General features: G+C 50.8%; 1 protein-coding gene across 1 annotated transcript; it reads left to right on the forward strand.

The window, feature by feature from the left end:
- The first annotated feature begins 965 nt into the window (after positions 1 to 965).
- LOC146193841 (solute carrier family 22 member 7-like) lies at positions 966 to 2561 on the forward strand. Its single transcript, XM_084600623.1, has 2 exons — positions 966 to 1829; positions 2358 to 2561. Exons 1-2 carry the CDS (start codon positions 966 to 968, stop codon positions 2559 to 2561), a joined length of 1068 nt encoding a protein of 355 aa, XP_084456749.1.
- The last annotated feature ends 11210 nt before the right edge of the window (positions 2562 to 13771 follow it).

The raw sequence follows: 13771 nt of genomic DNA on the forward strand, positions 1-13771 counted from the left end.
GGGTGAAAGAACTACGCTTCATCTGGGTCCCCGGTCACTGCGGTATTTTCCAGAACGAATCGGCAGATTTCCTTGCTAAATCAGCTCTTGATGCATCCGTTTCATGTACCATCCCTAATATCACCATTTTGGAATGTCCTGTTTTCAGCGTTATCAATACCTAGCCGCTTCGTGCAATGAAACCTTGCTATCTACAGCCGAATACCAGCATCTCATATACTCATGGAAAGTTCGTTCATTTAAATCACGGCAGTGTGAGATAACGATGACTCTCACGAGATGCAGGACTCCTCGCCTAAATCTTTATTTATGTAGATGCGGGATCAGCCCCACAAACCTTTGTGAGGCTTGCGATGAGATTGAAAATATTGATCCCTTCCTTCTCGCTTGCCGAAGATTTTCACATCAGAGGAGGGTGCATTTAGAAACTCCAATTGCACGCTTGGGATTTACGTTGTCGGTCCCGCTTCTACTCTCCTTCGGTGCGAGTGCGAAAGGACTTGCGTTGCCTCAAATTTGTCTGTACTTACATAACTACATCACAGCTACGGACAGATTCCCTTGCTAATTGTATTCCACATTTACAAACTTCCAAATTTTTGCTTCGTATTTTTACTTTCAATCAATTTTGTGATTTTAAATCTTATGTTTTTGTTAAGTTGATAATTGCTTTATTGCACTAATTCAGTTCGTGTAGGACATTTGGCAGTCCACACTGAACCCTAGTCAATCCCCCTTCGTGGGTATGTGCCATATATCAAGGCAGAAGAAGAAGAAGACCGTGGTTCAGGTTAGGGCAGCTACAAATACCTCCCGTATTAACGTCTAAGATGCTTCTGCTGTCTAGACGCAGGCTCAGTAGAGTAGACTTAGTGACGAGCGACTGCTATGACTGCAGTGATGTGTTCGGCCATGGTCATTTTCAGCGCTGGTTCTTCAATCTCGTTATATTCTCCGTGTGCGCAATGCAGTGCCACACCCTCGCCTTCAGTCTCATCTCTGGTGACGTCGACCACTGGTGCAAGCAGCCACAGGGCGAAATGAAGGTGCCTGCGGCCTCCTGGAGGAACTCGGCAATCCCTCTAGAGGCGGACGGTCGCTTCAGTCGATGCAGCGTCTACAAACAACCAGGTCACCCTAACGACACGCTGATTGTTGACTGCGATGATTGGGACTACGACCCGGAGTACAGCAAGAGGACCATCGTAAGTCAGTGGGACTTGGTCTGCCACAGACGCTGGTTGCGCGCCATGGCGGAGAGCCTCTACATAGCCGGCTCGCTGATTGCGATGACTGCCGTCGGGCAGATGGCGGACAGAGTCGGCCGGATGCCCGTGCTCCTCACAGCGATGGCGGTGCTGCAGCTGGCCACGATGGGCGGATGTTTCGCAGCATCATACCACATGTACGTCCTTTCAAGGTTTCTCAACTCTGGCTGCGTGGCAACTGTCGCCGTCCTCGCCTGCACACTATTCTTTGAGGCATCCACGCACGAGAACAGGAACAGGGACCTGTGTGCCGCCATGTGCGCAGGCTTGCTGATTGCCGAGGTATGGCTTGCTGTGGCACGGCTGCTCAGAGGGCTGAACCGGATAGTTCTCCAGATCTTCATGTTGTCCCCGACTGTCCTCACGTTGTACGCGGTGTCCGCAGTGCACGAGTCAGCCCGCTGGTGCATTGCAGTAAACGACATGGCCAGAGCCGAAATGCTCATGATCGCTGCCGCCAAAGAAAATCGCTTTCCCGTTTCGAACACTGACTGCATGCTGGAAAGGCTCAAGGCAGAGGTTCAGAGGACCGAAATGCGCATGCTGCTCACAGCAGGAGACGTAACTAGAGCAAAGGCAGTACAGCGCAGCGCGTTCGTGATCATCGGCTTATCGTTCTCTGCTTCGTTCTCACAATACTCATTGATGGCCGTCGAGGACAGGGTAATATTAGGAACAACTGCTTGGTTCCAGTGGGCCTCAAGCGGAACCAACCTCGCAAGTTGCGCGCTGCTCTACGCTACGTTCAGAAAACTCTCACCGCAACATCTACTGGCCGCAGCAGTAGGAACGCTTGGTGGCGTTTCCTGCGTGATAAGCCTGAGTTTCGCATTGGGATGCGCTTACGTATCGACATTGTTCTTCCTTTTAGCCAAACCGCTTACGTTCGCGGTCAAAGTCCTCATATTCGCCAACGTCTTGGAAATGGTGCCGACGCGTGTGCGTTGCGGGGCGAGTTGCTGGCTCTTCGGTTTGGGCCGCTTGGGAGGGGTGTGTGCCATAGTGCTGTCCGTGCGGCAAGACATTGGGCGTGGCGATGTGCTTTTCGCCCTAGCTGGGACTACGCTCTTTATGTTGCTCCATGCCCAGCTCTTTTCACAGCAGCCGTCGGAGAAGCCAACTCTGGCCAGCCCTTTATCAGCTGCGGGTTCCATTCAGAGTGTGGACTTCATGAAGCAGACACTGAACTGGCGGAATGTGAAGAAGGGACGAACCAGCAAGCCTCGTGGCAGTGGTCAGTCATCGAGGTACCAAAGCATCGAGCCGAGACCTGTGGACAGCAGACTCAATTAGAGTGTTATGATTTGTGACGCAAATGTGTTTTCAGTCTCGTCACTGTAATTTATGCTATCTAAGCACAACGTTATGTGAATGCAATTTATTCGATCTGTCGAATGTTTACACAATTTCTATGCCGTTTTGTGGCACTTGTATCAAGGGCAAACATTGGATATTGGATGCAATGCATCTTTTTTTTTTTGTGTTGCTATTAAGTTGGCTTCCAATATGGTTTGCTTTTGGGGTTTCACGTCCTAAAGTGACTCAGGCTATGAGGGACGCCGTAGTGGAGGACTCCAGAAATTTCGACGACCTGGGGTTCTTTAACGTTCACTGACATCACACAGCCCACGGGCGCCTAGCTTTTCGCCTCCACCGATAAGCAGCCACCGAGACCTGCATTCGATTCCGCGTCCTTGGGCGCAGTAGTCGAGCGCCCTAAACACTGCACCACCCCGGCAGGCTTCCAATATGTGCATGACCTATAAACATTATTAGTGGAGGAGGTTCGGAGCCTACTAAAATAGCCTAACGTAATATGTACGCTTCGGGTGTCTAACGAAAAGGGAAGCAAATACAGCACTTTTCTTTCCCCGAATCAAACTACGGTCTTCTAGTTTAGTTTTATTTATAGGATTTAACGTCCCAAAACGACTCAGGCTCTGAGACGCCGTAATGGAGGGCTCCAAAAATTGCGACCACCAAGTTCTTTGCCATCCACTGACATCGTTAAGTGTGCAAGTAAAATGCAAATTGGCTCATAGGAAAGAAAATGCGAACTATATATGTCTGAGCGGACATTTGAACCGCACCGTAAAATCGCGGTTTATAGGTCGGTGATGGAGGCGTGTGACTACTGGCATCTCCCAAGGGGGAAGAGATGCATATAGGGCTGGTGTTTTGTCGTTACGCTGTTCAACCCAGGCTAGCAGGCGACGCCCTTGGACAGTGTTTTCTAGACGTATTCGATGACGCGTCTGTGACTCGGTAACGATGGTAGTGAGCGGTGGAAGAGCGGCCAGACGCTCAAGTTACGGATATAGGAGTGTGCTTAGGTAGACCGGTAATAGTGCGTAGTGTTGCGCGATGAAGGCATTCGACCTTAGCGGAGTCAGTCTTCGACAGTTCGAGGACGGGTGTGCCATAGAGGATTTTTCCGACCGCCACTGCTCTGGCCATCGCACGGCAGGCATGTTGCCGCGCACCGCCGTGCCGGTTGGACGGGCGACGAATAGTATGTAGCACTGCTGGCCAAAGGCGTTGTAGCTGATGAACCCATTTCTGGGGACTGTTGCAGCTTGAGGTGGGCAGGCCAAGAATGCGGATTTGCCCATTTGAGAAGGTGGTGGTGTTGCCTCCGATGTGAAGATGGATCTGCATACTGGGGTTGGTTTTATGTTTTCCGTCGATACTAATCAAGTCTGTTTTATGTGGTGCAAGTTCGAGGCCAATTTTGGTTCGTGTATCTTCAAGACAAAGAAGAATCGCCTGAAGTTCAATCTCCATAGAATATTTGTCTACGTAAACCGCTGCTTCGGTCCAGACGGTAATATCATCGGTATATATAGCGAATCTTGCGCTTGTGCTGATTTCCAGATTCCCGGTGACGCGTGTCACGGCCAAGTTGAACAATATGGGTCCGAGAATGGAGCCATGCGGTACACCCCTATCCAAGTAATAGGTTTTGGGCACACATCCCGGAGCTTTGCCACGTAGCTAAATGGGTCTATATGTCAAAACATTGCGTATCCAGATTTGGGCACGAGTACTAGGAAAGCGTTTGGCTTGTTCCTCCAGGATAACCTCATGGCGAACATTGTCAAAGGCTTTGTGTATATCGACAACCAGGAGATAGTCAGGTAGCGCTTTACGATGAGCTCTATTCAGAACTCTTCGCAAAAGCCAAAGGCAGTCATGCGTTCCGAGGTTAGGGCGGAAGCCGGCTTGAGCTGGATGAAATCCAGGACTGACGTATTCAATGTAGTGACTAATTCGGGTATGCAGCAGGCGCTCGATGAGTTTACAAAGATGTGAAGTCAGGGCGATTGGACGCAAATTACTAGGAAGTCGAGGATTTTTGCCAGGTTTAGGGATAGGAAGAATAAGAGAAAGCTTGAGGTTATCCGGTACCGTTCCGGACTCCCAGTAAGAATTAATGATGTCGGGAAGGGCATCCTGGGCTGCCGAGTCGAGATTGCGAAGCTCCTGCCAACTGACTCGGTCATGCCCGGGTGTGGCGCGAGCTCAGCCTCTTCCGAGAGCTGCTTGCAGTTCTCCCTTTGAGAATGGGCGATCCAGGTCTAGATCAGGGTTTCTGACTGGGAAAATGAAAACTGCTGGTGGAGGCGTTAGGCTGGCGTGTGGGAAAAAAGTGCGTATAACTTCATCTTCAACATCAGCCGGGTTGCCATTGAGAAGGAGATCGGCGAGAGGTGGGGCCCCGCGTGCCTTGCCATTTAGACCACTAAAGATGCGCCAAAGTTGTAATAGGCACGGTACTTGTCCAACACGGTCGCATGTAGAGTGCCAAGCCTCACTTTGCAGGTGAAGCTGGTATGCCCGGATAAGCTTGAATTGTCGTCGAAGAAGCACGAGATCTTTGTGACGTTTTCCGCGTGTCCGAAAACGTTGCGTGAGGTGATCTCCGCGACGCCGAAGGTTAGCCAGGTGAGCATCCATGCCAACTGTGGAATCGTCACGGGGGATATATTCGAGAGCTTGAGTGCGGTCATCTCGGAGTACTGACAAGAAGGAGTCAATATCCGAGAAGGGGGTCGTAGTATTAGCACGAAACTTCTCCCAGTTGAAAAACGAATGTGTTGTCCGAACGCGAAGACATTTACGATTGAGAGTGAGCAAGATGGGCAAGTGATCACTACCTTAAGATTTAGAAAGGACTTCCCAGCGCCGAAGAAGACGTGGTGATGAGAATGTAAGGTCGAGTGTAGTGTCTGCTTGAGAGGGATGGAGACCGATACGGGTCGGTGCGTTAGGTTCGTTGCACAGGGTAAGAAGAGTTTGATCAAGGGCGTCATATAGGTGTTTACCACGTTGATTAGGCTGAGATGAGCTCCAGGCTACGTGATGAGCGTTGAAATATCCGCCAATAAGAATAGGATAAGTGTATGTTGCGTTTTCAAGGTCAGGGAGCCAAGTACAGGGTTCTGCCATGACGTTACCTCGCCGGAAATAGGCCAATGCTACAACGAAAGGTTTTTGGCCAGGGGGAAGATTTTTACTGCAACAATTTCACGAGTGGGAGAGCAAAGGGGCTGAAGCGAGAGCTGAGTGGAAGGACAATCGTTTCGAATTAAGACGGTCGCCTGTCCCTCTGCACGGCCGTTTTTTATGTTGGATAGTAGGTGTGTAGTAAGTGCAGTAACCTGGAATTTTACAAGGACCGCGCGTTTCTTGAAGGAGTATGAAAAGAGGACGGCGCTGAGGCACAAATGTACGAAGGGTAGGACCGTTCTGATTGAAGCTTCTGCAGTTCCATTGAATCCCATGAGCCATAGTACTCATAAAAGGGACACAGATTTACGGCGCTTTCTATTGTCTGTGAGTGTGGTACGTTGGAACTCCTCAAACACAGTCTGGAGATGCTCTGCATGGAAGTGAGGGCAGCAGTTAGAGTTACATTAACTTCCTTTGGCAGAGTTTCTTCCAGCTTCTGTGTCTCTTGGGCGCGTTCCTGTCGGATTAGCCTCAGCATGTGGATATAGGCGGAATCAGACGCTGTGACCGGTTGCAGCCGTGCGGGTAGGCGAACGGCTTTTGCGGCCCTTCTGTGAGCGGCTGCGTTGCGGAATCTGGGAACGAGTTCGGGTCTCCATTGTTATCTTGTCCTTAGTTATCATCTCCCGGAGACGCTGATTTTCGCGGCGTAGTTCAGATATTTCTGCTCTGAGGTTCTCAATGACCTCGACTAAAACTGGAGAAGAGGTCTTTTCAACATAAGATACATGTTTGGCGACAGTATGTGAGGATGTCACCTGATGCGTATTCGGATCATCCGACTCCTTAGATGCCGATTTGTCGACAGGCTTTGCATAAGCTCGAGCCGGGCACTGGGCACTCAGAGCGATATGCATGGAAGCGCCGCAGGCTACGCAATGAGGAAACTGCTTGCAGCCGGGGTCTTCAGGGTGCGGGTTCTTACCGCAATCCCGACAAACGGTGGGAAACGAGCAGTATTTGGCTACATTGCCGATGCGGTGACAGTTATAACATGCGACTGGGCGTGGACGGTATTCACGGACTCGTGTAATCTCGTAGTCGAATACTTGCCGAGAAGGTAATCTGTCTGATGCGAAGGTCAGAAGTAGCAAACTTGTCTTGCCGAGCATGCGTATGTCCCTGATTTCAGCTGTCTCGCAGCGCAGATGTGCCATGATATAGTCCATCGTGAGGCCTTCTCTAATTCTGATCACACCTCGCATACTGCCAACCACAGGCTGCTTCAGTGGGGACGTGTCCACATCGAACGCTTGGACAGAATCCCGCGTTCGCGCAACTAAGCGGGTCAATGTACACAGCTTCTTGAAATGCTCGGCGTCCCTGACAGTTATGCGTATGCAGTTAGCAGCAGAATCAAAGCGGAGAATGGCCATATCCGAAAAATACTGAGACGAAGCAGTTTGCTCTATTACGTTGGTAATAGCCTGTTTCGGGATGTTTGTGACATGCACTTTGTTAAGTGGCCTGATCAGAGCAGTGAACTGAGGACGACTCACCCGTTCTGTGTGCAGGCGTTGCGGGGACACTTGACGCTTGCGGTGCGTTGAAGACATGCTGCATCCTGTAGCTGTCTTAACCTGAGCAGGAGGGCTTGCAGAGACAGTCAGAGCTGCGGCACCCATTTCCTCGTGCACCGTCGGCAATAGCTGGTAATCAACGCTGCCTGTAGCCTGTGGCGTTTGTGGCGTCGGAGTCAGCGTTAGGCTGAATGCGAAGTACGGCGCCGCGTCCATCTGCTCATGCCCCGCCGGTAAGGGCGGATAATCGGAACGCCTTGTATCTTGGCTTGACTTTGGGGTCGTAGTCGGTGGTTGGCTCGGAGTGAAGGTCGCCGGACGTAAAGTTTTGAAGGTCACATCTTCCGGATGCGCTGTGGCGGCAGCGCCGCCCGGCTGTGGCCCGGGAGCAGCCGTGGTCGTGGTGGGCCCTGAAGGCGTCGATTAGGCTTAGCCCGTCAGAAACGCATAGTCCTTGAAAGCTTCGAATCGAACAGCGAGCCGAAAATAAAATTGTTGCGAACAGGGCACTCCGCCTTGAGAGCGAGCTGACGCGGTTCACCTCGGCTCCGTGTTTTTCGAATTGAGTATGCGGATATTAGACACGATAGGGCCTGAACCCACTCGAAACGGCCAATGAAGGTGTTCGGCTAGTTTGTTTGTTTTTTTTTTCGAAACGTTTGCCACAAGGCATAAGTTGAGAAAGGGGGAATGGGATGCAGGAGATATAAAGTTAAAAGAAGGAGTGAAGTCCAGTTGCGCTTATGTATTCGAGAAGATTGGCAGTGTAGCGATTGTCCATTGTCTATTTCTCATAATCACTATCGCGATTCCACCGCAGGCCCACCTTCGTGATTATCCGTTGCCTAATGTGAGTCGTTGATGGACACGTCCACAGCAAGTGACGCACATCGCAGACGTCAGGTGGAGTGTCACAGTGAGGGCACCTGTCAGTCACTGGTAGATCGTTTTCCCGCCATCGATGTCGAACAGATGGGGTCGGAGCCGCCCCTGCCCGGATCCGGCGCACTGTTGCCTCCTCCTGCCGAGTAAGACTACGGGGGAGAGGGTGCGAACACGGAGGAATGAGAGCGCGTGTTCGCTGGCGCAGAACTTGCGAATCGGAAACGTGGGACAGGAACGGATCTGGGGGAAGAGGGGAAGGTGGTGGATCGCCTGATGGGTTTATGTGCGTCATAGCATCCGCTTGAATATTATGTTAATCGCGAGCATGGCCGCGAATCCAGTGTATGCGCACAGGACATGGGTACTTTGAACAGAGCAAATGTATGGACTGTGTTATTTGGAATGTGCGTCGAACGGTCTTAAGCTGTTTAAGGGCAGTGAGAGAGTCTGTGCAAAGATGAACTGCATTGAATGTAGGAACTGGTGGAAGGGAATGTATGGCATTGTAAATGGCTTGAAGTTCCAGTGCCTGAGGGGTGCACGTATCCGCGGTATATGTCACGTGAGTGTTGAGATGCGGATGAGAGGGACTATACTCCTCGCTCTGCAGTATGTGATGCATCGGTATATAGTATGCACCCTTCAGGCAGATGTGCCGATTATACCGGCGGGGAAGCAGTGGGGCGATTGTCCGTGAGCTGGCAGTACGACCATGGAGGTAGTGTCTTTAAATGATCTAGTTGTAAAGACTGTTTGCGAGCTCTGTTTGCCATCCGCTGGTCAACGAGTTCAGTGAGCATATTTAGCTGGGCATACTCCTGAAGTACTGGTATGGGTGTTAGGCGGGGAAGATGTTATTGCACTCATAGCCTCACGATTGAGGGCCTCAAGGGAGTCCCACTGTCTGCGGGTGAGACGTTGAAACTGTGCCTGGCAGATTATACGCGGCTGGAGGATAGAGCGAACAAGCTGGCGGGCCGTGTGAGCACGCGCGCCGCCAGAGCGAGACCTAGAGTAGCGTGAGCGGTCTTACGGATGGCTGTCAGCCACGGGGTGCCAGTCCCAGAGGAATGAAGAAGAAGACCAAGAATGCGAACGGTTTGTACCTGAGGAATTGGAGTATTATCTATCATAAAATTTATAGTGGGAGCTTTCCGTAAGCCAGCTTTATTTCCAATGCGAATGAAACAGGATTTTGTATGCAAAAGAGTTAGGCCCAAAAGAGGGAGGCGAAATGTCAATACATCCAGCGCATGCTTGAGGGCCGCCTGATGGACAGACGTATCTGGGTGACAGCACCATAAGGTTATATCATTGGCATACGCAAGCACGCGTATAGAAGGGATGGCCTCTAGGGCTCGAACAAGTGGAATGAAGGCCACATTAAATAATGTAGGGGCGAGAACGGAGCCCTGGGCCACTCCTCTGTTTGAGCCAAGTGACCAAAGGGTTTTCCATGGACACGCACACTGAACGTTCTATTTGTTAGAAAGGCGTGAATGGCGAGGAGAAACCTGTGAGGGAGACCAAGAGTTTGTAGGGAGGCAGGAATGGCTGAGTGAAGCATGTTATCATATGCCTTTGTTATCTCTGTAGCAATCACAGTTCTAACAAGATGACTGTGCGGAGAGTGGTGAAGCACGTCAGCAGCCAAAGTTGCAAGACCGTCCTCCGTTCCTATTTGCGGGCGGAAGCCCATTTGGGATTCTGGATAACAATCATGGGATTCCAACCACCACGATAAGCGAGTGGCGAGAATGTTTTCGTAAAGCTTGCAGATTGTTGGCGTCAGGGAAATTGGACGAAGGGCCGAGGGAGATACTGGAAGATGACCTGACTTCGGTATTGAAACAACAATAGAATGCTTCCACTCGTCCGGCATGACACCAGAATGCCACACGCCACTGAATGCATCAAGCAGCGCCTGCAAAGCAGTCCCTTCCAAGTTGCAGAATAAGGAGTTAGGTATGCCGTCGTGCCCAGGAGCAGAGTAAGATTTGAGGCGTTCAATGGAGGCCAGCAGCTCTGCCATGGTTAGGTCAGAAGTAATCGCATCGGGGGTTCGGTAACCGGTAAGCAAGGTGGAGAAGTCGAGGTGGAATCATAGTGGGGAAAAAACAGTCTGGCCGCCTGTTTTGCAAATGTGCCCTCATCTACATTCATTGCAAGGCGAATGCTCTCTGTGTAATCAGAAACTTGAGAAAAGCGCTCCATGGCGTGAAGCACTCTCCAAAGTTGTCGATTACTTTGCTTGGAGGACAGACGCTCACACCATGAAGCCCAACGTTGCCTTCCTAGACGCTTTTCATACCGCCTCGCATGCGCGGTAGCCCGGTGAAGAGCGGGGATAGCCGATGGGTCATCGGGGTTACGAGTAGCCTATTGATCTTCCTGGCGACGCAGAGCCCAAAGATTCAAGAGGTGGATGTCCGGGTTTGGCTTGTCTTCATTTACAGTGGTGGTAATCGTGTGGGACGCAAGAACAGCAGAGAGAGTAGACAATGCTGATGATGGGGTGAAATCAGATAAGCGATTGTCTGCGCGTACAGAGTCCCATGATGTTATTCGTACGCTACGGCGTATTTTACGTATCCGCGAAGGAGTGAGAGAGATAAAGATAGGACTGTGATCACTACCCCAGGTATCTGGTTCAACCGCCCAACGAGGGCTACCAGGGCCTAACCGCATTAATACCGTTTCTTGGGCTAGTTGGTTCATATTTGTACTGTGAAAAACTGCGCCGAAATAAACACACCACAAGACACACCACAAGCGCCTTTGTCCCGTCTTCTGTCTTGTGGTGTGTTTATTTCGGCGCAGTTTTTCACAGTACAGGGCCTAACCACCAAGTCAAATCAGGTAAATAAGGCCCACCTCGTGGACGGGTAGATGTATGCAGGCGGTTTAAAAATGTAAAGAATTATCTGAAAAGCTTCCCTGGATGTGTGCACCCCTGGGTGAATCCGATGGGTAACCCCAGGAGGTATGTGCGCCGTTGAAGTCTGCACTGACTAGAATAGGGATACCCGAGTAGGTAGAACGCAGAAAACGAACCCATCCAAGATTAGGAGATGCGGAACCAGAACGGCCATAAAAGGAAACTAGTATAAGTGGCGTGCATACAGGCTTAACTAGGAGTGCTACCACCTCTTGGCGTGTGTTACACCACCGTGAAAGGTCGATCGGTGTGTGGGGAACTGAAGTTCACGTTCACGTCCGCACTTGGTATCCGCATAAAACGGAGCGCATCAGTGCCGCCGAAGTCCACAACACTCTTAGCGAGCTGGTAGATGCCCACCTCACCTTCTCAATACGAACGGCTAACCCACACACCGACCAGACGCTTTATCCTTGATGCCCTCTCAATCAATCAATTACTCCGCAACAAGGCAGGACAAAGCGCCACTTTCAATCAGCCTGCGGAAAATCGTACCTCTCCCGAAGAATATGCCCCCTGAATTTCATTCAGGCAAGCAAGTAGAAAGAGTCAAAGCCGTTTACAACAGACATGACGCGGTCTATGTCGATGCAGCCGAACACGCGGACCGTAATGCCTTCACGATTGCGACTGTAAATTATCAGGGTCAACAGCTCACAGTCGGTTCGATCGTTATCAACGACTCGCAGGAAGCGGAGGAAGGTACGATCACCCTCGCGATAAGCTCAACCTCAGCCCTTCATATAATTAACGACTCAAAAACCGCAATAAGAAATTACAGCAAAGGCAAGATATCCACTGTAGGACTCAAATTTCTGCTTTTTTTTCAAACGCCTCACTGTTCAATGAAGCTAATCTGGACACGAGCACATTCTTCTCTTCTTGGAAATGAGGCTGTCCAGAATTTCGCCCGAGCCGGGTGATGGCACAACCCCTCATGAGATGGGCGAAGGACCGCATGGTTTCCTATCAAGAAATTACACTACACTTCCGTTAAACACGTACCTTATACCCTCGGGGCACAAATCTCGCACAATGGAACAGGAGGTCACCTGGCGAAAATTACAGACGCATTCCTTTCCAAATCCAGTCATTTACGCCAATGCATACCCTGCATTATACACCCCTTACTGTAACTTATGCAACCAGAGGGCTAACTAACATTCCATCTTATGGGCACGAGACTCCCCTCCGTGAAATCTGTAGCCTTCCACCTGCGAGCAGTGGGAGGCCGCTATGGTCAGCTCGGACCCACTAATCCAACTGCGGGCCATCGAGCGTGCAACATAGGTCGCCAGAGCTCAAGCTCTGGCGACCTGAGTTGCACGCTCCTGGCCACCTGGCGCGGAAGCTACTGCCTGCCTGACTGCAGACCTTGATCGGCATTTTCCAGTTTGAATATGCTTCTACACAATGCTTCTTTTCCTTAAATTTCTTTAATTTTTTGCTTCTGTGTTTTTCTCCAGCTCCGTCTTCTGGCTGCGCCCAGAGTACGGCCAACACACGGCTGCTGGAAGAAGAAAATAAGGATGGCGGCTGGCGATGGCACATGAATTAGCCATGGCTGGCTGTTTTTTTTTTAATCGATATTTATTGCCTCAGGGAATCAGTAGGGTATAAGATGAATGATGAACAAATGAATAATGAATGAAAAAAGGTTGGCTGATTTTATGAATTCCAGGAGTGAGTGATGATGAGGTCCCTGCGTCCAAGCTATATATGAGACAGGATTGGTCGCTGAAAGGCAAGCTATCGTCAGGTGCCAGATTCGTGTTGGCTTCAGTGCTGGCCAGTTCCGCAACAAGTGGTGAATGTCGGCTTCAAAATTTTCGTTTTTACAGATCGGGCACCCTAAGCGTGGATATAAGTGTTGGAAGTGAGACCACGTCCTACTGACCGCTGGTGTGAGGGCAACACCGACCTGGATCCTCCTAAGCGCAATCTCCTCTGCGCGGGTGAGACCGCGGGGAAGGGATACCGCACACGAAGGGATAAGTGCACGTGTGCGGGGCCGGAGGTTTTCCTTTCTTGATAAAAGCAGGGTAGCGTCGTCCAAGGAGCCGTGGCATTGATGCGTCTTAGTTCACGAGGCGGGTCGCTAAATCTGATTGAATTTGGGAAGGCAGGAGGTCCCATGGGACCCACTCGATGCGTACTGACTGCGGGATGCCCGCCGCAAGGCGGTGGATGTTTTGGCATATTTTAGGGCAGCGACTGACACGTCAAAGCAAACGTAGTGCTTGAAGTGCGTAAGTGCGGATGGCAATGTGTGCTGCAGGGAGCATGGTTATGGAAGCCACTGAGCAGAGTGCCTCCTGAACAGCCACGAGCTCAGCGCAGAAAGATGTAAGTGGTTCCGAAAGCTTACACGTAGAGGTCTGGTTCAGGCTAGGTCTTCATGGACAATAGATTGCTGTTCTGGCTTCACAGGCTTGCATCATCATCGTCATCATCATCATCAGCCTGATTATACCCACTGCAGGGCGAAGGCCTCACACATATTTCTCCACTTAACCCGGTTCTGTGCTAGCTCCATCCACTTTACCCCTGCGAACTTCTTAATCTCATACGCCCACCTAACTTTCGGCCGCCCCTGCTACGCTTTCCTTCCCTTGGAATCCAGTTTGTTACCCTCAGCGACCATCAGT

The sequence above is a fragment of the Amblyomma maculatum genome, chromosome 4 (assembly GCF_055883805.1).
Source record: "Amblyomma maculatum isolate TAMU_Amacu chromosome 4, ASM5588380v1, whole genome shotgun sequence".
Lineage (NCBI taxonomy): Eukaryota > Metazoa > Arthropoda > Arachnida > Ixodida > Ixodidae > Amblyomma > Amblyomma maculatum.

Coding starts and splice junctions, on each gene's coding strand:
- LOC146193841 (XM_084600623.1), top strand. CDS start 966: ATGCAGTGCCACACCCTCGCCTTCAGTCTCATCTCTGGTGACGTCGAC. Junction 1,830..2,357: donor TGCTGCTCACAGCAGGAGAC/GTAACTAGAGCA, acceptor CTCCATGCCCAG/CTCTTTTCACAGCAGCCGTC.